The sequence below is a fragment of the Nelumbo lutea genome, chromosome 6 (assembly GCF_056320005.1).
Source record: "Nelumbo lutea isolate HS-2025 chromosome 6, American lotus-T2T, whole genome shotgun sequence".
NCBI classification, from domain to species: Eukaryota; Viridiplantae; Streptophyta; class Magnoliopsida; order Proteales; family Nelumbonaceae; genus Nelumbo; species Nelumbo lutea.
This window is the reverse complement of record NC_142689.1, coordinates 27,522,013-27,547,458: the sequence shown is the minus strand read 5'-3', so window position 1 is coordinate 27,547,458 and position 25,446 is coordinate 27,522,013. Positions and strand designations below refer to the sequence as shown.

General features: G+C 36.0%; 2 protein-coding genes across 2 annotated transcripts; both read left to right on the top strand.

Moving 5' to 3' along the window:
- Window positions 1-7,297: 7,297 nt before the first annotated feature.
- On the top strand, window positions 7,298-11,000 carry LOC148848167 (beta-fructofuranosidase, soluble isoenzyme I-like). The gene is made up of 7 exons (XM_088948666.1): window positions 7,298-7,765; window positions 7,930-7,938; window positions 8,638-9,494; window positions 9,607-9,768; window positions 9,850-10,088; window positions 10,287-10,374; window positions 10,628-11,000. Exons 1-7 carry the CDS (start codon window positions 7,351-7,353, stop codon window positions 10,886-10,888), a joined length of 2,031 nt encoding a protein of 676 aa, XP_088804792.1. The 5' UTR covers window positions 7,298-7,350; the 3' UTR covers window positions 10,889-11,000.
- A 9,183-nt stretch (window positions 11,001-20,183) lies between these two features.
- On the top strand, window positions 20,184-24,496 carry LOC148848166 (beta-fructofuranosidase, soluble isoenzyme I-like). The gene is made up of 7 exons (XM_088951903.1): window positions 20,184-20,666; window positions 20,830-20,838; window positions 21,780-22,636; window positions 22,872-23,033; window positions 23,132-23,367; window positions 23,599-23,686; window positions 23,991-24,496. The coding sequence occupies exons 1-7, from the start codon at window positions 20,228-20,230 to the stop codon at window positions 24,192-24,194; spliced, it is 1,995 nt and encodes a 664-aa protein (XP_088808029.1). The 5' UTR covers window positions 20,184-20,227; the 3' UTR covers window positions 24,195-24,496.
- The last annotated feature ends 950 nt before the right edge of the window (window positions 24,497-25,446 follow it).

Sequence of the window (25,446 nt, the reverse complement as noted above, 5' to 3'; positions counted from 1 at the left end):
GGGTTGGGATCTCTTGTCAACAAAAACATTCCAATACCCTACCAATATGATCTAACATGGCATATCTCACCATGAGACTAGGATCCACTATAAAAGTGGGACCTGTCATGTATGAGATGTGCGGTGTCAGATTGTTTTGGAAATTATTTTGTTGGCAAGTGATCCGGACTCTAATTTGATTGGATATTTGGAATATTAGTAACGGTTCATTTGGCAGGGCTTTTACTCATCAGCATGCATTGGAAACATTTCTTGTATTTATCATAGGGAGATGCTCTCAATATATGGTTGGGATGTGATGTACGGCACTTCTGTGGGGCTCAAATGTGAGCTTCAGCTTTTGGTGCTATGTGAATTGAAACAGCCGGAAAACTGTTAAACGATGTTTGGTAAGAAAACTGAAAAGCCCAAAACAGGTTTAGATGAGCTGAAAAATTGACATTTCCGTGAAGTTATTTTGGGAAGCTTCACTAAAGCGGTTCAGTCAATGCAGCTCATTCAATGTAAATCCTCTCAAATGGATTTTAAATCTGTACAAAATTAGTATTATTTTTATAAAGTCAAACATAAAGGCTCCGTTCATTTGCAGTTAAATATGCATAGACAAATTTTTCCCATTAATCAACTTTCCCATGTTCTTTTTGCATTAAGCAGTGGGTCTCACGTTAAAGTTACCCTTACTTTTTTGGGTAATACTTACCCATTTTAATAATTACTTTTTGGGGGTAAAAATGTCATTATATTATTTAGCTGAGAATCCTGAAAATCAAAACAACGAGAATAACTTACCCATGTAATGTTTCCCAATAAATATTTATTTGGGTAAGTGCACTTACCCAGGTAAGCTTCACTATTACAAATGAACAAGGCTAGAGTGGAAAGTATATAAATAGAAAAGGTTTATTTAAATACCAAATCTCACTTAATTTTATAAAATTAAAAAAAATGGTTTTTCATATGTAAAGGTATATTAATAAATGTATATGTGCATTGGACTGTGGCAATTTTAGATAGTAATAATAATATGAAATATGTGTGAAGATTTTTTATAAAGTTTTTTATTTTTTCTATTTATCTAATTTTAATTTTTTATTATTTAATTACTACATCATGAGCTAACCCATTTGACATAACAAAGAAAATAGTTTTTTTTTGTGTCAATTTTAAAATTTTTACTCTTTCTATCATAAAAAAACTATTGTTTTTATAATATGATAAATGCATAGTATTAGGGATGCCTTCTTTTTATTTTTCTATAAACCTTGTGTGTTTTTTTTTTCCATAATGTTTTATGTTTCTATGTATTTTTACATTTTTATTGTTTAATTATGACATCATGGGTTAGCCAAGACCATTAAATTTCTGATCCATTTTCCAAATGGAAATAGAGACGAGTTTCATGTTGGGGGACCCAAAGCCCAAAACTTTTTAATTAAAAGTTTTTAGGAAAATAGGTTTACTTAAAATAAAGGAATTTTTTAAAACATAAATGACATTATGTATGTATATAATATATTACACATGGGTTCAACTATGATACCAGAAAAAAACTTCTAATTAACTGGTATTATGAACGTGGTAGCCGATCAAGTGTTATTTATCAAAATTCATGGGTGGGTTTTGATTGGTCAAAACTCTTTGATACCATATATATATAATGGGGGGGGGGGAATTCACTCCCCATCCCAACCATGGTCCAGGTCGGGTATCACTATTAATCCCATCCCCACCGAAGCAATCTCCATCTCTAACCCGTTAGGGTTGGGGAGACTGAGTACCCAATGGGGATGGGGGAAATTGTCATCCTTAAAATGGTTGTATTTGAGACAAGGGATTGAATCCCACCTTCATTTGGGGGTTAGAGAGGGCTACCCATTACAAAAAATTAAAAAGAAAATGAATAGAGTGGATTTGGTCCTCTAACTTTTATGTTAAGTAGCTCATGGTCTTTCACAACCATGCATTGGGAATATTTCCATACTTACATTCTGGAGAGAGAAAGAGATAGGAAGGAAGATGTTCACAGTGCCAATGTTGAACATGATGGCGTTTTGGATGAAGCAGCTTTTGGCAAGGCACAGTATGCTAAGATTGTCACTCAGGTGAGGATTGATGTCTTTATAGAAGATTTGTCTCCAACAGACAACAAACAAGTGCTACAGGAAAACATAACCATAAAGTATGGGGTTAGGAAGACTTTGGGAAGAGAAGAAATGGAGTCCAACAGTTATGAAAGCATCGAGGAAAATGAGATCAAATATTTGTTCCTCCGCATTATGGAGCCTATGAAACATTTTGCCCCATTAAGAAACATTGATGAGGAGAGAGAGTGGGTAACATTTACAAGCAATTTCCCTGATGATACAAAAGTTTTCTATGGTTGTCTTAAAGCATTAAATGAAAGTTTGATACAGAAATCCATCTTTTTGGACTATGAAGTGAAAGTGAAATTGATAGATGATGAATTTCCTATTCTTAAAGGTATGGTTGCTATATCCATCTTCGTTGGAGCATGCACCAAAATGAATGTTATCGTCATGGTTGGTAAGAGCTTTCAATTCGACCATTTATTGCCTCTTTCAATGCAATTAATGGAACCAATTGGGGGATAAGTTGAGAATTATGTTTTAAAACAAGGTTTTGTTTGTGCAAGTGCCCATGTTCAATCCTTTCCAATCAGCTTGTAGGGGAAAAATGGTTCCGATTAAAGAGGATTGCTTGATGAGAACTCTAGAGTGCAGTAGCTCACTGATGATTACATGGTTACTCGGTAAAGCAATAGAGGAGTTGAAATGTTTAGACGTATGGTGAATGAAGGAGCATCTCTTGCTGTGGATTTCAGTATGCCTACTCTTAAGTTAGCTGTCACATATGCACTTAGACAGCTATTTGCAGTAGGAAATGCCACTAGGAAGAGGTGAGGAGACATTTGTCATCAGTTTGTTAACATCATCCTTGAGGACAAGGCTGTAGACTGTAGTTAAGGGGGTGGGAATGTTAACGAGCCTTAATCTTCCAACAGGATGAAAAGCTTACTACCCTTACTATGGGGCTAGCATGGGTATTTACATAAAAGCCATGGGCACTCCTGGAGACCGTTAGAGTTGATAAGAGAGAATCATTGCCATTATGATCACTAATTGTAATTATTGCAAATCATTTGCTTGTAATGGCCATGAGCCTATATAAACCAATAAGGACGGGTATTCGACATTTAATGAAATTCATCTTCTTCAGTTATCCTGAGTCCTGATTGAGTGGCGCTCCTGCGTTGATGCTCGAGGGAGTTGCATATCAATTTTCATCTCTGAAAAAGTGAAAAGGGTACGTAACACAGATTAATTTGCAAGTGTCTTTTTAGAGAAAATGACCTTCAGGCAGGACTTGATTAAAAAAGACCCAAATTGGTGGGGTATTAAGAGCCACTTCTATTCAGGCACCTGTTAGGTTAATGCTCGATCTTGCGATGCAATTGTGCAAACTACCCATCCTCTCCCACCGTCACCAGCCTTTGATTGAGAATTTGAGGTTCAGGCCTGGCTCTCAGGCACACTACAAGCACGCCACGCCATGACGCCTAGTTTCTACCAGAAAATAAAAAAAGTGAGAGCAGTGGCGCACAACTCTTTTTCAGACAATGATATATTTTTGGGTTAGTTGGGTTTTAACAGAAAATGGGCAAGAAAAAGAAAATAGAAAAAAGTTTAGTGGGGTATATTGATAATTTAATGAATTCAACTTAACGGCAAAAGGAGTATTTATCACAATGTAAAAAGTTGGAGGGGGTATAGGGTGGCTCTTTGTAACTTACCATTTTTTTTGGTTCATGTTGACAGAAATTTTGGGGTCATTAGATTCTTGGAAGCATCGCTTAGATTCTTGAGATCCACTCCAATATATAAAAGTAGGGGTGGCCATGAGTCAAGCCTTTTATAAGCTATTCGAGCTTGGCTTGATTCGGTTTAAAATGAGCTTCAAGTTGAATTCGAGCCCGATATATAGGCTCGTTTGTTAATCGAGTTGAACTCAAGCCCAATGAAGCTCCACTCTCGAGCCTATTATTAAATAAATAATTTTTATTATATATATACATACATACAAATACATATGTACATACATAATTATGTATAGTAGTAAATAATTTTTATAATTCTTATTTTTTGTCTGAAAAATAAAAAATAATTTTATGTATATAATTTTTTTCAAAAAAAAACACCTTGCTTATAGTTAAGCTCCAACTTGTGAACTATGAACCAAGCCGAGCTTGATCTCAAGTCTCTAGCTCGAATTGAGCTTGGCTTGGTTCATAGCTCACAAGTTGAGCTTAACTATAAGCAAGGTGTTTTTTTTGAAAAAAATATATACATATAAAATTATTTTTTATTTTTCAGACAAAAAATAAAAGCAAGGTGTTTTTTTTTTTTTTGAGGTCAGTTAGAGGTATTGCAGAAAAAATGTTTGTTCACATCATTTTTGGGTCATTGATGGTGGAAATTAAGAGAACAAAGATAGACATGATCAAAATCAAAGATTGATGTTGCCAATAAGGATTTTTTTTTTCTTTTTTTCTTTTTGGGTAAATTGCTTATTAATATTATATATATACCTTGGGACCAGTCTTACTTTAATACCTAAACTTCAAAGTTTGCCACTATAATATCTGAATTCTTAAAAATTGTCAGTTTAGTCCAAAAGTATTAACCTTAGATGGCTTGTGAAAGGATATAAATACCCTTTGAGTTTTGAATAGGCAAGAGAAAGATAGTTTTGAAGTGACCAAAATAGCCATGTTTATAAAAAATAAAAATGTCATCAAAGATGCTATTGCCAAAGAAGAGGGATTTAGATAGCCATCGTTGTAATCGTTTTCTTATTCAGTTATTGAATCCATAATAAGGGGTGAGGTTAGAATTCTTGCCACCCATGGGGAAGACAATCAATGTACAATTATCTAACAAATATTAAAAAGGGTAGTTTTGACATTTTTGAAAAATTTACTCGCACATGTCATCTTATGATACAGATAATATAGTTTAAATATTGCAATACTGTATTTTGAATTTTGGGTACTAAAGTGAGACTGACCCTAAAGTATAGGATACTCAGGTGCTTTTCCGTGAGTTCAGATACTGAAGTGCTTGTGCTTTTGTAAGGTAAAATCAAGTATCATACAATTAGATTTTGGTTCTGTGTTTTATGCTCTATTTTGAGTATTATTTTCCACATGCATGGTATCCTGAATAATCTTAAATGGTGACATAAGTGCTGGACAGAGCTACCTAACATATGCTGATTTCTTCACACAGAATTCACACTCAGATTTGGTCTTTTAAAAGGAACTATTATTTCTCTTCAATATGATTTCTTCTTTGAACAAATCAATTTGTCTTTTTCTCATGAGATCTGCTCCTCCGTATTTACGTATTGTTCTAATACAAGGTGGGATGTGCTGTGAAGTTGATATTGTGTGGAATTAATCTGATGGTTTTTTCATCAAGCTAACAATTGGACTGTGTATAAATTTTAGAGAGAATGACGATTCAACCTAGCATTAGAATTCATAAACCCAAAGTACAATTGGGGTAGATGTCAGCTCGGAATTGATACCAACTCACGGGTGGGCATTGATGCATAAGATGGGGGTATTTGACATTTTGAAGTATTCTTTTGACACCTTTTCTTTTGCCGTTTTATTGATCAAACGATTTGAATAATTGTGAACCTGTTTTCATATTCGTCTAAAGAAGATGGACAACTGGTTGCGCGTGATCCATATATTGTAATGTTACTTTGTTTAACACAGTATGCATATTAATTCAATTTATTCGAAATAGTACCAAACAGAAATGAATAATATAAGTTATTAAAATTTAATAATTTTAGAAATCTCTAATAACTTAGTACTGATAGAGAAATTAATACAATGATTGACAAATAAAAAACAACTTCAATAAACAAATAATTTTAAATTTTCAAAATTATTTTATTAATTTAGTTGATGTTGTAATATCACTAATTAAATAACTTAAATAATGGAATTAAAATTTCAAAACGGGACCGGATCAGAATTCACATCTGCGTCCCGCAGGCACATCTGAGCGTGCATTGAGAAGATCTCCCATGCTTTTCATTGGGAGATGTTCCCAATGTACGGTTTGGATGTTCTGTGGGGGCACCGATGTGATCTCACCGGCTCTGTGGGGTGTCATTGAATCCATAGCTGCCAGTGGGTCAGGTTTGGTTTAAGGCACTATGTACCAGTTATCTCCAGATCATTAATCAAGACAGGATCCAAAATTGAACCAATTATTAATTGTGATAATAATTGGGTTTGATTTTATTAGACCAATTATATTTGACACGGATAATTACCAATTATAATAATAATAATAATAATAATTTAGAACTTCATAGATAATATTATTGAAGATAAAAATATTAAACTGTTTATATGTTGGTTGATAGAATATGTGTTTTAACCTTGAATAAATTAGTTATAAAAGTAAAATTGTAAAAATTAAGAAAAAATATTATTTTCTTAATGCATCAAATGCATGCAAACATCAAGATCGACCAAGTTCCGCATAACAAAGTCTGTGCACCGTACATGCCCTGTTAGTATATAATTCATAAAGTGAATAAAAAATGGCCTTGATATTATATTTAATGAATAAAATGAATTGAAAATAACCAAATTTATTAATAGATATAATATTATGAAGTTTGAGTATAAGATGGTAGGAGTGAATTCATATTTGATTTTGATCCAAGGAAAAATCTATAATGTCCAAACGACATGATATGATAGGAAGGGCTTATACGAGTTAATGGTACCTAAATACCTAATTATAAACGGATGAGATCAACCTTAGTGGCATCTAATTCGAAATAATTGGAATTCTGATTTCAGACAATTGGATAGCGTTTGAATCCCTATAAGCTATAACAACTACGTTTTCCTCCCCCCATATGGACAAGCCACGCAACTCTTTTGTATTTTACTCGCTCAAAAATCAAAAGCCAGAAAAGAAAAAGTCAGAAAAAACCCGATTCTTCAAACGTGCCCCGAGCACCGGAACATACACTCTGTGTCTCTCTCGGTTCCAATCAAGCACGAAAATTAACCAACCGCATAACACCTCGCCCATAGACCCAGTCCCAGAAAAAGATAGATGCATCAAACGAGGAATGAGGATCTACAGACCACCTCCTTATCTGATACATTCTCTAATTCATCGACCTAGCTTCTCTCTCTAACATATATAAATATATGCACAATAGGTAGGTTCTGGTAGGAATATCACCATCAGCATCAGTATCACCGTTACAGTCACGACGTTCACCATCACCATGTATACCGATCCCTTCCGGATCTGTCCTGACCTCGAACGTGCTGTCTCATACCCTTACAACCCTCTGCACAATGAAGTTGAACAAGAGGGAACTCCGGTGCCTGGCCGGAGACCGATAAAAGTGATATCATCTATATTGTTGAGTGGAATCTTTGTTTTGGCTTTGGTAATGGTGTTTCTCTGTGTTCAAAGATCACAAGAGCCATTAACAGATGTAATGGAAAGGAATCATCATCACTCACTTCCATCTTCTACACCTGTGGGGGTATCACGTGGGGTATTGGAAGGGGTGTCGGAGAAGACTTTCCGTCTCTATTCTAATAAAGGAGGAGTCACGTATCCATGGACCCAACCCATGTTGTCTTGGCAGAGAACGGCTTACCATTTTCAACCCGAAAATAACTGGATGAATGGTGGGTTCCCAACTTCCCATCTTTCTCTCTCTGTCTCTCTCAATTACCCAATATTTTCTTCTTTTTTGTTTACTGTTTCTCATCTCATACTGACATGAATTTTGCCGTTCCGTTCTCACTGTTCTGATCCAATCGCGGCGGAATCTTCTTATGTTTTGCTCCAGATCCTAATGGTAAATCCTCTGAACAGCACAGATCTCTACTTTCTGGAATTGCATTTTATTTATTCGAATCCCTTTATGGCTTTATTACATATAGGTCACCTGGGTTTTGGTCAATACTTGGATTTAGATATTAACTTGCACTTACAGTTTGGGATTGAGCTATTCAACCCTTCACTGACCTCAGTTTTAGTGTTTGAAAATTGTTTACATGACATTTTAAACTTTTTAAAACTCCACTTTACTCGTTTATGGCACCTTTTTTTATTATTATATGCACAAAGTCACCTTCAATTTAGGCTTTGGCTGAAGGAAATTTGTTCCCATCGACAAAAAACTATAACTGAGGGTATTGTTGACTATTGTCCATACAATTATGGGAGGTGCCGCAAACATCAAATTACAAATTGGACAGTTGAAAAGTTTTAAATATCATTCAGCCACTTATAACAACTTGTTAATAATTGAGGCCTTGAGGGGTATAATAGGCAACTTAATCCGAAACAATAAAATACCGTGGCCCTAGTTCTATACTTCTATTTCCCCCCAAGAATTCCAATTGGACGGATTTGATCAGCCATCTAAACGTCCCAGGCTCCAACAGTATGTTTAGATATATATATATATATATATATATGTAAAACTAAAAAAATGGGCCAATGTATTGGAATAGAAATGTGTTTTCTGACCCGAGGAAATGTTACGTTGCAGCGCCAATGTATTACAATGGATGGTACCACCTATTCTACCAATACAACCCTGAGAGTGCAGTGTGGGGCAACATAACGTGGGGCCATGCCATCTCGAAGGACCTCATCAACTGGGAGAATCTTCCTTTTGCCATGGTCCCTGATGAATGGTACGATATCAACGGTGTCTGGACCGGTTCGGCCACGCTGCTCCCCGATGGTTCTATCGTCGTCCTTTATACCGGCTTCACCAAAGACAAGGTTCAGGTCCAGAACCTGGCCTACCCGGCCGACCCCTCAGATCCTCGTCTCATCCACTGGGTTAAGTATCCCGGCAATCCGATCCTGGTTCCACCGCCCCACATTCACGACTTGGACTTCCGAGATCCCACCACCGCCTGGTTCGGTCCCGACGGCCATTGGCGCGTTGCTATCGGCTCCAAGATCAACGATACCGGCATTTCTCTAGTGTATCATACCACCAACTTCACCACCTACGAGCTTTTGGATGGGCTGCTCCATGCCGTTCCCGAAACCGGAATGTGGGAATGCGTGGACTTCTATCCTGTCTCAACCACGGAAAAGAAAGGCCTGAACACGTCGGACAATTGGCCTGGAGTGAAGCATGTGCTCAAAGCCAGTCTCGACAACACTAAGATAGATTACTACGCGCTCGGAACTTACTACGTAGAGAATGATACATGGATCCCAGACAATGAAATGGCGGATGTGGGATTTGGGTTGCGCTATGATTATGGTAAGTATTATGCTTCCAAGACATTCTACGATCAAAACAAGCAGAGAAGAGTGTTGTGGGGTTGGATTGGTGAGAGCGACAGCGAGGACGACGACATAAAGAAGGGCTGGGCATCAGTTCAGGTACTGTAATTCTTTTTATTTCAGTGTAGCTAGCCATTAGAATTGAACTAGCTAGACCAATGGATTTATGAAAAAATTTTACATGTACATGATGACTTTGACGTTCGTACAGAGCATTCCAAGGGTGGTGCTGTTTGACCAGAAGACTAGGAGCAATCTACTTCAATGGCCAGTGGAGGAGGTGGAGAACTTGAGATCGAATCTTAAGGAATTTAACAAAGTGGTAGTCGGACCTGGAACAGTCGTGCCACTCGACGTCGGCACAGCAACACAGGTCTGTTTAGCTTAATTAATTACTTAATTTATTGCATTGACTTCAGTTGATAAGCTTCCTGTCCTGTGGCAATGGTAACAGTTGGACATAAGTGCCGAGTTTGAGATAGACGGTAAGGCATTAAAAGGGGCCACCAGAGATGATATTGTTGGTTACAACTGCGTCGTGGGTGGTGGAGCTGCCGGAAGAGGCACCTTGGGACCCTTCGGCATCTTGGTTCTGGCAGAGGACAGCCTAGCCGAGCAAACACCTGTATACTTCTACATTTCCAAGGACAGTGGTGGTGAATATAGGACCTTCTTCTGTGCCGACCAATCAAGGCATGCTCCTTTAATTTTCTTGTTCCTTTCCGTTTCTGAAAGTTGTTTAAGTAGTACAGAAAATCCTAACTCAGCCATCCCCTCATCCTTTCTACCTCTAGCTAGGCTGTTGTTTTTATATTCAATTACTTTGTTATATATAAATAAAAATACATGAACTGAGTTAAAAAAAAAAAAAAAAATGCTGCTGCGGTGCAGGTCTTCTCTGGCCCCTCATGTTGGTAAATTTGTCTCCGGCAGCTTGGTTCCTGTACTTGAAGGCGAAAAGTTAACCATGAGGATACTAGTAAGTTGATTAATTGTTTTGTTGCAGAAGCTAGAACAATATTGAATCTACTACCATCCAGCATCACTCTATTTATTTAAAATTAATTGCTAGATTTGTAATCAAACTATCTGAACCCAGAACCTTCCCTGGTTGAAGCCTGAAAAGGTTGATGGTTCTGTCGCTGTTTGTTTTAGCTTGTTGCATTGCATACTGATCACCTGACCTCACATTCTCATCAATTGTGGGTGTGGGTGGATGGTTACTCACGCAGGTTGATCATTCGATAGTGGAAAGCTTTGGCCAAGGTGGGAGGACTGTCATCACATCAAGGATATACCCAACAAAAGCAATATACGAGTCAGCTCGGGTTTTCTTGTTCAACAATGCTACAGAGGCCAACGTCACTGCGTCACTCAAGATTTGGCAGATGAACTCTGCTGCTTTCATAAATTCCCCCCCACCCCTTGTATCCATTTTCATTATTTCATTCTTTTATATTTTGCAGTTGGGCCAATTTCCGCTTTTGTTCTAGCTAGGCAGGATGGTCCTTGCTAATATCTATTGAATTTTCAATCCCTTCGGAATTATTTGTAGAAAGTTTTGTTTCAAGCAATGAGAGAAATTAATTAATGCTTTTCGGTTTTCATTTGTAGTCTTTTGTTTGGCCATGCCGTACTTGAATGTGAATATTTGAATTGCACGAGTCCGTGGATCACCTGCCAACAAAACACATTCTAACCCTCTACCAACATCACCGCACATCTTTCATTTTTATAGCGCCTCCAGTGTCATAATGAGATGTGCAGTGTTAGATCAACTTAGTAGAGGGTTGGAACGTATTTTATTGGCAGAATATCTCAACTCGCTTTGCACTTGTCAATTTTGGACAGCCATGAATGATGAATGATGATAATTGGTTGCAATTTTTTTCCCAACTTATCCAATGGTGCTTTAGCCCATACTCAAAGTCTCCCCACAGGAATTGGGTTAAGATTTTGTGAATATTACGAATTACTTTCTTAGGAGGACTTGTTGTACTCAAAACATGAATGGCCTTGCTTTGAAGCACACTCGGAATAAGAGTAAATTTGCCTCCAGGAATTAATAATTTTGTTTTCTAAGCTTCTAACATCTTTATTATTTAGCCAATTAGAGGATCAAAGTCCCTTATTCTTAATCTCTTCCTTCCATTTGGGGCTCCTAGATACATAAAAGGGAGTGGTTTTCTTGAAAAACCAGTCACTTGGGTGTTCATCTCAATTCTTTTTCTTGACATTTTCTCAAAAATGATAAAACAAGACTTTTGCTTGTTAATTTGTTGCCCAGAAGCTTCTTCATAAACTTTAAGAAATTCCATAAGATTTTCCAGGCTTCTTTTGAGACCTCTTACAAAGACTATTGTGTCATCGGAAAAAAGGCTATGAGAGATTTGAACAGTATCTCCTAGCATTTTAAACAACTCTATATAACCATTGTGATATATTTTGCTGAGCCCTACTTAAAACATCTTCAGCAATTATAAACAAGCTAGGAGATGGGGGATCACCTTGGCGCAAAGCTCTTGAAGATTTAAAATAGCCCATTAGGAAACCATTGATCAAGACACAGAACCAGCAGTTACAAACTCCAAGTTTAATTAATTCAATCCAAGAGTCATTGAAACCAAATTTTCAAAGAGTTTTGAATAGGAAATTCCAGTTAAGCTTGTCATAGGCTTTAGCCATATCCAGTTTAAGAACTACACTAGCACGGACCCGTGCGATGCACGAAAAATTGTGAAAGATTTAATAATTTTATTTTTCATTTAATGTTGATTTGTAAAAAATAATTATTGTTAATTGAATGTGAACAAATATTTTTTAATAAATTTAGTTTTATTAATAATTTGTAGTAATTTTAATAATTTAAATCTTTTTATTAATTTTTAATGAAAATTTGATTAATTTTAAAATAAATAAAATAATTATAAAATCTAACATTTTTATTAATTCCACTAATAATTAACAATTATATAGGAATGATAACGGGGTGGGTTCAAGGCAGGGCACCCCATCCCTTTCCCTGCCCCATTTAATATTAATTCCACTAATTTATCTTAATAATTTGTGTAATTGTTTGTTCAAATTATAGTTTTCCATTTCCCATAGCCATTTATCTTTAATAAATTTCAATTTATAGTTTGTTTAAATCTTTTAAACAAACTAACTAAACCTAAAATAGACCCAAATCGATACAATCCAAGTTGTTGGATTTTCGCTAATGGTCAATTGGTTTTGAGTGACAAACTGCATACTTGACCAAATCGATTTGGTTAGAGAAACAACTTGCAAGTGAACTGAACCAATCATTGAACATTCCTAATTTCAACTAAATTTATAGTCTGATCACTAATAAATAATAAAAGTTTAATCTCCAATAGTTATTGAAAATTTATAGCAAACTTACACAATCATTGAAAATAAGTTTATAATGAAAATATAATAGATATATAATAAAAATACAATAAATACCAAAATATAATAAATACTAAAAATATACTGAATTAGTCAATAAATAGTGTAATCTTAAATAATAGTTTAATCTCTAATAAGTATTGATCTATAAATAATAAAAAATATATAATTACTAAAAATAAATTTATTACAAAAATACAATAAATATGACAAATTAAATTTCAATAGTTAAATAATAGTTGTTTAATCTCCAATAGGTATTGATAATTTTGTACTAAATAACAAAAATAAAAATACATTTATAAATAATTATTGAAAGCATAAAAACAATCAATAATTACTGAAAATAAAAAAATATTATATATATATATATATATATATATATATATATATATATATATATATATATATATATATATATTGAATATACACTATTATTGTAAAATTATTACTAACAAATATAATTTTGTTGATAGTTATTTTCTATAATTATTAATTGATTTAAGTGAAATTAGTTATTTACAATATTATTTACTTATTTAAATAATATTTTCATTTAAATTCTTAAAAATATTAACTATTTATTGAATTTAATAATCCATAAAATTATAATTGTACTATTATTACATAATTCGTTATTAATTTTGTAAAATATTAAATTATTATTAATATGAATATTATGAATTCTATTATAATTTTTTTCTACTTTTAAGATTTTTTTAAATTTATTACATAATTTTTTTTATTTTAACTATTTAAAATTTTGTCATTTTAAATATTTTTTATTTAAAAATTTAAATAATATGTAAAATATTTAAAATTTTTCATTATTTGTATTTTATTTATTTTAAATTTATTACATAATATTAAAATTTTTGTTATATTATTTAGCTATTTTTACTGTTTTTATTTAAGATTTTTAGTTATTGAGAAATCTAAATAATAGAAAGGGTTATATACTAAAATAACTCTTATAGTTTTATGGATTCACTAAAATCTACCATGTAGTTAGAATTTTACTAAAACACCACTTATAATTTACAATGGACTTAATCAATCATCCAGTAGATGACAGTGGAAAATGACAGTATTGACCCTAATGTTCATTTAAATAAATTTAATCAAATGAAAATAAAAATAAAAAATAATACCATTTTTGCTTAAGAGTACAAAATTATTATTAATAAATATTCTTTTTTTGATAGTTATTTTCTCGAATTATTACTTGATATAAGTGAAATTAGTTATTTACAATATTATGTAAAAATATTAAATTATTATTAATTTAAATATTATGTTATAATTATTTTTCTACTTTTTAGAATTACTTTAAATTTATTACATAAATTCTTTACTTTAATTATTTAAATCTAGTTATGTTAAATATTCTTATTTAAAATATTAATTATTTATTGAATTTAATTATCCATAAAATCATAATTTATACTATTATTACATAATTTCATTATTAATTTTGTAATATATTAAATTATTATTAATTTAAATATTATGTTATAATTATTTTTCTACTTTGAAGAAATTTTTTAAATTTATTACATAATTTTGTTATTTTAACTATTTAAAATCTAGTTATGATAAATATTTAAATGATCTATAAAATATTTAGATTTTATTTATTTAAAGCTATTATATATTATTAAATATTTGAAAAACATTTAATTTGATAATCTGGAAAAAACATAATTTAAATTGTTAGTACATAATTTCGTGATATATTTTGTAAAAAAATATTTTTTTTTTGTGTTTTGAATAAATAGTTTAAAGTTATTATATAATTTTGTTAGAATATTTAAATAATTCTTATTTTTTTAATCCAAACTTTCTTTAGATAGATATAGATAAGAAGTAGGGGTGATCATAAATAGGAATTAGATAATTTAGGAGAAAAACTCTTTACTAAATTAGAGATAATTTTGGAGATAAATAGGAATTAGAGATAATTTTGGAGAAAGTGAGGGATAGTGGGGGAGGTAGTTTAGGAGAAATTGTAGGAGAAGAGATTATTTAGGTTATTGGGAAGGTGAATCTCATTGGTTGTTTCAATAATAATATGGAATTAAAAAAAGAAAAATTCAAAAAAGAGAAAATAGATAAATAACTTCTCTTAAAGGAGAGCTATGCTGACATGGCAGGACCGATTTTAATATATATATATATATATATATATATATATATATATATAGAGAGAGAGAGAGAGAGAGAGAGAGAGAGAGAGAGAGAGAGAGAGAGAGAGAGAGAGAGAGAGAGAGAGAGATAGATTTCCTCCCATAGAACGTCTATTAATTTCACTAACCATCTCTTGAACAATGGAAATATCTTCCCCTATGAAATGGCCTTCTACAAAGGTTCTGGAGATATGATAGGAGGAAGTAGAGATTTCAACCTTTCTGATAGGATTTGCAAAAATCTTATAGAAAAACCACATAGACTAATTGGTCTAAAATCTGAGAACTGCTTGGGATTATCGATCTTCGGAATTAAAACAATAAAAGTAGAATTGTAATACCTGGAAAAACATTTAGTGATGAAAATAGGTTTGATGGCTTTGCAAACATCGTCTCCAACTATGTCTCAGAAATGAGTGAAAAAAACACCACCGAACTTGATAAATATTTTGGACTGGATTGGTCCAATCCAATATGTCTTGTTGGTGCATCCAATCTGTCCAAATTGATGTTGGATTGGACGGGATCCAATCTAAAACCTGTCCATTCACACCCTTACACGAGGGAGGACATGATTTTAGGGTTTAGAGTCTAGGATTTAGGATTAATTTAGGGGCATAGAGTTTAAGGTTTAAGGGTTTAGAATTGATTTCAAGGTTTAAGGTTTAAGAATTTGAGGTTTAGATGTAAAAAAAAATCAGGAGGTCGTAGGGTGCACGTCTTCCAACGTGGTGGGAGTCAAGTATTGCCCTCATTTTTATAAATGAGTATACTTCTAACCTCTGTATGCTCACTGTACAAGATTTGTTATTTCTTAAGGTTCCATATATAATTTAGGATGCTGAAAAAGACGTGATACCAAAGAATTGACCAAATGGAAGAGAATCTGAATCATGTGCAAAATTTGCATGAGCTGGTTGCAAAGAGAGACAAAGCAAAAGATTTGCTCTAATCAATCCTAATGTTGACGCTACCAATAAAATTCTGGGTAAAAGACTTAAATATCCCTTTTAGCAACTATTACCCCTTCGTCATTTTGATGGTTTTTAGAACAGGACTCGTTTTTCGAAACAAACCAACTTGTTTTTACTTATCAAAGCAAAAATGAAGTGCAAGAAGATGTTTTTATTTTTGTTTGCTGATGTGGCAATTTCAAAAACTGGTGAAAAGGAAAAACATTTGCGTTGTAGAACACCCTCTTACTAATCAAACTTTATTGGATCACCATAAGGTCTTTAGTTAGTAAAGCTTCCTGTCCTCTTTGCGTGGCATACTACGTGGATACAAGAAACATTTTAAAAGTATCAAACTCTAAAGATTGGACTTTTTAACATGTTTTGAGAAATTTTAAAATATTTAAGGGCAAAGGAGTCTTTTAATTGATTCTATATATATATATATATATATATATAATGGAAAAGAGACTTTTTACTAAAATTTCCTTGCGTGAGCTAAGAGCCTAAGACAGCACGGTTGATATAGACAACAATTTACATTTATATACAAAAATATAAAGACAATATAGTTGGCGTAGATGTAGAGTAAGACTAGCCTTTCTAAGTATGTTACTGATGATTTCACTTTTATAAAGCATTTGAAGCAATTTGAACCCAATAGATAGAAACTTCACCTTTTTCATACATTGTTCATGATTTTCTTGTCTATTATATTCTTTATTAATGTGTCATTGTCTCCATGATAATAAAAACATAGTCAAAACAACCAACAGATTAATTGATAAACTCAGAACTCAATACCAAAGATATAGAGAATATATACGCATATCATCTTCCCTAATCATATTAACTCAGAACTCTAACAGGGAAGAGGCTTCGTTAGCTTCTTTTCTCGACGATTATTAATTTATCCTCTTCCACACCTAATCTTACTAGAAAGTCAATACATATATTTCCTTCTCTTAGAATATGCATGAATTTAACTTGCATGCTACCAGGAATATATAATTGCTATTTTTCTCATGATATACGCTACACTCTACTCAAGGTGAGCATTCGCTATGATAGTTTTAAGGAGTTATCACTTTCAATTTCAACCTTTTCATTACCCATTTAAAATAAACATTTAGACCATATAGAGGACATGATCATAATAGTTTGAGAAAGAAAAGCAAGCATTACCATCATAAGTTCTTAGAATACCCCCACCCTGACCGAGGCCCGGGTTTCCATGATTTGTACCATCTATATTCAACTATGACAATATTGGTAAAGTCAATTGTATTGTATCACAGTTTACACAAAGTTGGCTTAACTCAATACAAAGCCCGTCCCAACAGTTAAAAAGTCATGTTTTTCGGTATCAAAACACCCAACACAATATTTTTGAAGCACTCTTGGCAAGAACAGAACATTTGGATGTTTATATGATATACATGAATAGAGTATTACACATCATAGGGGGATTAAGCGATGGAAACAAAGCAACAACTCAGAGCAAGGCCCACATGAGAAAGCCTAGACTTATTGGGAATGGAATGGGGCGGGTTTGGGTTTGCGGTTGGGCACCCACTCCTTATCAGGGATGGAGAATAATTGATTTTTCCCTATCCCGAAGGAATTGAATTATAACAATTTGGAGTTACTTTACAAATAGAATTATGGGATCGGTTCGAGACGGGTTCCGAGAATTATAAGCAAACCTCATCTCCATAAAAATATTTTCCCCGTCCCTGTTTAAGATCAGGAAAAACCCTCTCCATTCTGAGTGGGGCTTTGGTTTTATGCATTGTTTTCAAAACCGGATTGGACCGTCGGACTGGAAAAACTGGGAACCAGTTACCATTTTCCTCCAAAACCATTGATTTTGATCAATAAACCGCTGAATCAACCGGTTAACTGTTCAAACCATTTGAACGATTTTGATCATTCATAATAGAGATGTATAACTCCAATTCACGATGAATAGAAGAAGAGTAGAAAATCCCTAATAACAATAGATACTTTCCATGGCTGATACAAGAAAAACACCACCATACCAAACATCTTACTCAATCGTCTAAAAAGCATTAACTGCACATGCATCCCGGTGCTTCATATCTGTCTGGGTGGGGTTGCTATCACTATTCTATTATTTGTTCTACCACCTCCACCTTATTTTGATTCAACATATCACGGGCGCAAAAGACAAAAAGCAATGGACGTCTAAATACAACCTATACTTTTGTGAAAGAGAGTTACTAAATATACAGAAAATGTTGGCTGATTACGTTATTTACGTTATTTAGCATGTGCTACTCACATGACTCTTTTTGTATGATACATTAGTTCATATGATCTTCATGCAACAGCAGCAATAATGCTGAAACCTGAGGCCCTCAAGGCATAGGTTTTTTATTTTCTTTTTCTACTAGGTTGCAGAAGGCTTATTATAATTGTATGTCGCATGAAAAGAGCTTGTGAATAGTGCAGGCTGTCGAACATAGACGGTCAAAGTTATATATAAAGAATAAAAACATTTATTGAATAAACACTTAAAAATAAGTTTAAAATTTAAGCTTTTCAAATAAATAAAATATAATCATTTATTTTAAGCTTATTTCTAAAACACAAATAAGTGGTTATTAGTGTGATTATAGTCCTAAACAATTAAGCACTCCCAAATTTAATCTTATCCCACTTATGCTTCCATTGATCGGGTTCAAAAATCAAAAAGTGCACAGTCCAAAAATAAAGCAGGTTAATTAGAGATCCAAATCCATCAAATGAATCAACATCAACGCGGACATGCTGACGTGGTAAGAGAAAAATCTGACAGATCGTATCTAGACTTTTTACACTCATTTCCAGTCCTTCAACTCCACGTGGTAATAGCGGTTATAGACCGAAGGTTGTGGAAGTGTAGAACCACCTACCAATTTACTTCTACGTTGAATTATTTTATTTATTTATTTATTTATTTTTATTATTATTATTATTAAGAATAAATAGACTGCACTCTACCACACTAACTCTTATTATTATTGGGTGTTTTTGCCTGGTCATGTTTGCTCCTGGTGACTCAATTATTATTATTATTATTATTATTATTATTAAGAATAAATAGAATGCACTCCACCTCACTAACTCTTATTATTATTGGGTGTTTTTGCCTGGTCATGTTTGCTCCAGGTGAGTCACAATTTTAGGGCCAATCCAATCTGCAATTCTATCGCAATAGACGTGATCATCACTTCTCCACGTCTCCTCCGGTCCATTCAGTGTGGGTCCCCACACTTCCCGTTTTATGATCAGTGATCACGAACTCGACTTTGACATGGGGGCCCGCATGGATGTCATCAAAGGTGGAAGTCCCACGCCACGCCCACCTACAGTAACTTTGTTAAGAGTAATAAAGACCACGTGAACCATGCCCCTGGTTTGGCATATGGACCGATGGATCATGAACGCCTTGACGGTAGCCTCATCGACGATACATCTGGACCCTACGGAATATTGATAGTGATGGGGGTGATTTATTATATTATAATCGGATTAATCTAGAAAATAAAATGTTACCCCATGCAAATGCAAATCAGCAGCCAATTTGTCATGGGAAAGAGTGCTTACCAGTTACCACTACTGCTCAGATGATCAGAACATGGATGCTCAGGCTTTATCAGATTGATGTATCCCAATCCAACGGCGTCTGAAGATGCTTGTACCGTAAGGCCTGGTCCATTGATATATTTCAAATTTTCTGCCGACGGAATTCGGGAACCATCCTCCCTTCAATAACCTTTCAAAAAAGGTAAAACGAAAACCTGTTCCAAATTCCAATCAAGCCGGAGAATTGACCAACCCCAGATCGAATCAGATCACACCGTCCATAGGCCCTAGATGATTGATTGATTGGCCTGTCGCGGCACCATGGAAAGATGAACGCATCCACGACGAATCCTGATTTGACACACTGCCTCCTCTCAAAAATCAGCTGCTCACATTGGAGTAGAGCGCTGGGCTAAAACCGTGGAATCACGATTCACGGCCTTCGATGCATTGATATGGCCCCACCTTAATACATCGAGGGACGTGATTCATGCTTTTAGCCTATCGCTCTACTCCAATGGGAGCAGCTGATTTGTGATTTCTCATTTGTCTGACACACTCCAATTCATCAGTCTCTCTCTCTCTCTCTCTCTCTCTCTCTCTCTCTCTCTCTCTCTCCTATATATATGTACGTTCTCTCAACTCTCAAGTCTCAATAGACTGAGAAGTCAGAGCCATCACCAATAAGATGAGTATGTACACCAATCCCTTCCGGAGCTTTCCCGATCTTGAACATGTCGTCCCATATTCTTACGATACCCTGCGTGATGAAGAAGAACAAGCGGAAGCTCCGTCGGGTGGCCGGAGGAGACCCATGAAAGTTCTATTGTCCACCTTGTTGTCTGGGATCTTACTTCTATCTCTGGTAATGGTGTTGACCGGTGGCCAGAGATCAGAAGAAAAAGTAGTAGAGGTAGTAGAAGGGAATCATCATCCCTCATTTCCTTCTTCTAAACCGTCGAGAGTCATAGAACCTGAGTGGGTATCACGGGGGGTATCGGAAGGGGTGTCGGAGAAGGCTTTCCGTCCTTACTCCGAGAAAGGAGATTCGTATCCATGGACTAACCTCATGTTGTCTTGGCAGAGAACGGCCTACCACTTTCAGCCCGAGAAGAACTGGATGAATGGTGGGTACCCATCTTTTTTTTTTTCAAATCAAAAACTTCTAAGTTACCTGAGATTTCTCTTTCTTCTCTTGTTGTTAATCTCATATCTTCTAATATTAATCTTCGTTCCTTTCTCATTGTTCTGATACGATTGGGGGAATGAATCTTCTTCTTTCTGCTCCAGATCCCAATGGTAAATCTTCTGAACAATATCCTCTACTTTTCTTCTGATTATATATTTCTCGTTTTTTTTTTCTTGTTAAAAGGAGTTATAAATGTGAATTTGTGACATGGAAAATCCAGAATTGAATCTCTGCTGGACTTCCACTTACGACAGATGAAAAATGGAAGGAATCTACGGAATTAAGGAAAGATGATCATAATCGAAACCTGCTCTGATGTTGATGAATTGAATCTCCTTTTGAGTTTTGGCTTTTGTCAAAACTAGTATTATTGTTGTTTTTATTAATTCTAATTTCTAGACTGGAATGGAGAACCTAAGCCATGGCCCATGGGATGGTCACGTGGACGTTAGGTGAAACCAGGGTCTCGCTTTTAAGTGCCACCGGCGAGTCAAACTCCGCAATTAGGTACCACGTCCTTCCTTCGAGTCCCTAGAAACTAGAGAAAATGATCAGATCTCCGATTTGACAAAGTGGAATGTGTGGGCCGGTCTGCCTCAGCCATGTAAATGTCCGACAAGACATTAAATCCTTCCCCTCCCGTATCCATCCATATTAGTGACATATTGCCGATGATTCGTTATTCCGTACAGTTGTAGAGATTTACTTGACGAGAGACTCCTTCAGGAGGCGCGGGATCAAACTCGCCCATCTCCTACAGTCCTACCCACGACCAACTCTGCCCACAAAAAACACTACCCCGTGTATTGGTCGTGAAATGTTCTTCATGTATGCTTGGGTTGCGATCCGGACTCTGTAGTCATTCCGTGGAATGCCTTATCGGTGGCCTCACGTGACGTGAATATATAAGAAAAAAATTAAAAGAAAATTTATGATATCCGAAAAATTTTAGGAGTTTTTATAGTTCAGTCCACCCAAGGTGGAGCTAAGATTTCTATGGTGGAGCTAATAATGATATAATTATGCTGATTTGGGAAATGATACGTTGCAGGGCCAATGTTCTACAAAGGATGGTACCACCTATTCTACCAATACAACCCTGATAGTGCAGTGTGGGGCAACATAACGTGGGGCCATGCCGTCTCAAAGGACCTCATCCATTGGCTCTACCTCCCCCTTGCCATGGTCCCTGATCACTGGTACGACATCAATGGTGTCTGGACCGGTTCGGCCACCTTGCTCCCTGACGGTTCTGTCGTCATTCTTTACACCGGCTCCACCGACGAAAAGGTTCAGGTCCAGAACCTCGCCCACCCGGCCGACCCCTCTGACCCTCTACTCCTCCACTGGATTAAGTATCCAGGCAACCCGGTCATGGTTCCACCGCCCGGCATTGGCACCTTGGACTTCCGAGACCCCACCACCGCCTGGCTCACTCCCGACGGCAATTGGCGCCTTACTCTCGGTTCCAAAGTAAACGAAACCGGCATTTCCCTTGTGTACCAGACCACCAACTTCACCAGTTACGAACTTCTGGACGGTGTGCTCCATGCCGTTCCCGGCACTGGAATGTGGGAATGCGTGGACTTCTATCCTGTCTCGACCACAGAGGAGATAGGCCTGAACACGTCGGCTTTTGGGCCTGGAGTGAAGCATGTGCTCAAGGCCAGCCTCGACGACAGTAAGAAAGATTACTACGCCCTCGGAACTTACTACGAAGAGAATGATACGTGGATCCCGGACAATCCCGTGGCGGATGTTGGAATTGGCATCCGCTACGATTATGGCAAGTATTACGCCTCCAAGACATTCTACGATCAGCACAAGCAGAGGAGAGTGTTATTCGGTTGGATTGGTGAGACCGACAACGAGGCCGAGGACATAAAGAAGGGTTGGGCTTCTGTTCAGGTACTATATATGATTCTTTATTTCAATTCAAAGTAGCTACTATGCGTCCTACATGAACCAACAATTAAATTCGACTTGAGATTACTAGCTAAAATGAAAATTCACCGGATTAGAGCATTCGATTTGAGACACAAATTAATCAGCTTTCTTGATTCATGGAACATGACTTGTGCACTTCCTTCGATCGGTGTGATTTTGACTTTTTCTGTATTGATTATTACATCCAACGTAACAGAGCATTCCAAGGGTGGTGTTGTTTGACCAGAAGACTGGGAGCAATCTAGTACAGTGGCCAGTGGAGGAGGTAGAGAGCCTGAGATTGACCAGTACGGAATTTGACAAAGTGGTAGTCGGAGCTGGATCAGTTGTGCCGCTCGACGTGGGAACAGCCACACAGGTCTGCTTTCTTTCATCCTTTTTTATGGTTACTTTGTTGAATTGTTTTTCGGTTTTTGGCTCATCACCAGGGGAGTGACTGGATCGAATTGGTTACAGTTGGACATAACTGCTGAGTTTGAGATCGACAGTGAGACCTTAGAAGGGACCATCGAAGCTGATATAGGCTACAACTGCACCACGAGCGGTGGAGCTGCCGGAAGAGGCACCTTGGGACCCTTCGGCCTCTTGGTTCTGGCAGAGAACAGCCTTGCCGAGCAGACACCAGTATACTTCTACATTGCCAAGGACACTGACGGCGATTACAGGACCTTCTTCTGTGCCGACGAATCAAGGCATGGCATGCTCCTTTAATTTCCTTGTTCTTTCTCTTATTAGCCAAGTCCCGTGGTGTGGTCCTCTCCTCTCTAGCTCATGCACAGTACTTGACTACTTGTAGATTGATCCTCACTTAACTAATACTCATCTACTTGCTTCTTAGGTATCCATGCATGGATTGATTAAAGTGGTGGAGCCTTAATTAGTTCCATTGAAACTAATAAATGAAAATGCTTCTGCTGGTGCAGGTCTTCTTTGGCAAATGATGTTGTTAAATATGTCTACGGGAGCTATGTTCCTGTACTTGAAGGAGAAAAATTAATTATGAGGCTACTGGTATGTTGACAGGCCAGCCTTTGTTATTAAGAAGCTACCATGCATCGAGCTTTCTCCTTTCTAAAATTGCTAGATTAATTTGCAAAACCAAATAGGAATTAATGTCAATGAGATGGGACCCTTGAATGCTTCTTCCATCCCAACCCGCCCCGCCCCGACCCGACCCATTAACAAAAAATCGAAATTAAAACCCACCTGGATCCTCTGTGACTATTATTTCTTTTAATTAGCTAGTTTCATTTTATGCATGTAGTTACTGATAACCTGTATTGGTGTGGGTGGATGGCTACGCCTACGCATGCAGGTTGATCATTCGATAGTGGAAAGCTTTGCTCAAGGAGGGAGAACAGTCATCACATCAAGGGTATATCCAACACAAGCAATATATGGAGCAGCCCGGGTTTTCTTGTTCAACAACGCTACAGCGGCCAACGTCACTGCCTCATTGAAGATTTGGCAGATGAACTCTGCTTTCATTCGCCCCTACTTCAATGACCACTACATCTAACATCTGCCTCTCCCCAGTCCTCACATCCACCCACCTACATTTCCTCAACCTTCCGTCAACCCCCCCAATCCATTATTTCAAGTGTTTCAATTCAATTCCCATCTACCAGTTGGATCGATTTTCATCATCTCATTCTACCTTATATTCCTGTTCTTTTTCAGTGGGCCATTTGCTGTTCCATTCTAGGCTGGCCCTGTCATATCTATTTGGTAATTGGATCCTTGTAGAATTAATGATACGTCAGAAAATTTTGTACGAGGCAAATTGATATATTACATCTTTCCATTCATTGTGAATGTAAATACCTGATACTTGCTCTTGTGTCTCGGTTAATTTGCACCGCATATATATCTCATTTACACTGGTTCCAAAGAATAGGAGTTCCAGAGTAAATTCTAGTTTGCTTTTTACAGTGAATTATAGGGGGGGGGGGGGGGGGTACTTGACACTTTGGCCCCTCAAAACTTTGTTTTGTCACAAAGTTCAGCACTTTGCCTCAAAACTTTGTCAACCGCTGCTTGTTCAGGGCATTGAATATGAAGTGCTGGTACAATAACACTTCCATAAATGGAAATTAAGTCATTACCAGGGTTTGCTAAGAGAAATATGTAAGAGTTTAGGCTATGTTTGGTTTGAAGGAAAAGATAGGGAAAGGAATAGAAACATAGGGAAAACTATACAAGGTTTATAAAGGTACTACATTTCCCTTTATTTCCCTACCATTTTCCTTCAAACCAAAAACAGAATTAGTGTTTGAGAAAAAAAAAAAAAAAAAAACAAATGGGACCAAAAGGTCTTAAAAAATAACACAACCATGCATGGTTTGGGGAATTTGAATATATAAAAGGGCACATGGCAGTCACATGGAAATATTCCATGTAGTTAATTGACAGATTGATAACGACAAAGGGTGTTGGAAGTTTTTAAGTCAAGAAGATGTGGTCCACACATCAAATGAAAGAGAATTGAGATGGAAGGAATGTGGTGTAAATTTTGCTTCAATTCGTTTGTCCGTTTCTAATTAAGAGGGCCCAAAATATGATTTTTTTTTTTTTTTTGGTAATAAACATATTTCATTGAGAAAGAAAGGCGGAAGCCAGGGAACAATATCAGAAATACAAAAACAGAACACAGAGAAACAAACAGCAGAAACACAAGAAACATTAAAAAAAAAACACAAGAAAAAACACAGTTAACCACCAGATCAATCATCAGCAAGAGCACCAGCCAACCAAAAGGGAGCAGCATCCAG

Excerpts from the sequence above, each read along its gene's own strand:
- LOC148848167 (XM_088948666.1), top strand. The coding sequence starts at position 7,351 with ATGTATACCGATCCCTTCCGGATCTGTCCTGACCTCGAACGTGCTGTC. Across the intron at positions 9,769-9,849 it reads ACGTCGGCACAGCAACACAG|TTGGACATAAGTGCCGAGTT; the intron begins GTCTGTTTAGCT and ends CAATGGTAACAG. Across the intron at positions 10,089-10,286 it reads TTCTGTGCCGACCAATCAAG|GTCTTCTCTGGCCCCTCATG; the intron begins GCATGCTCCTTT and ends GCTGCGGTGCAG.
- LOC148848166 (XM_088951903.1), top strand. The coding sequence starts at position 20,228 with ATGAGTATGTACACCAATCCCTTCCGGAGCTTTCCCGATCTTGAACAT. Across the intron at positions 23,034-23,131 it reads ACGTGGGAACAGCCACACAG|TTGGACATAACTGCTGAGTT; the intron begins GTCTGCTTTCTT and ends AATTGGTTACAG. Across the intron at positions 23,368-23,598 it reads TTCTGTGCCGACGAATCAAG|GTCTTCTTTGGCAAATGATG; the intron begins GCATGGCATGCT and ends CTGCTGGTGCAG.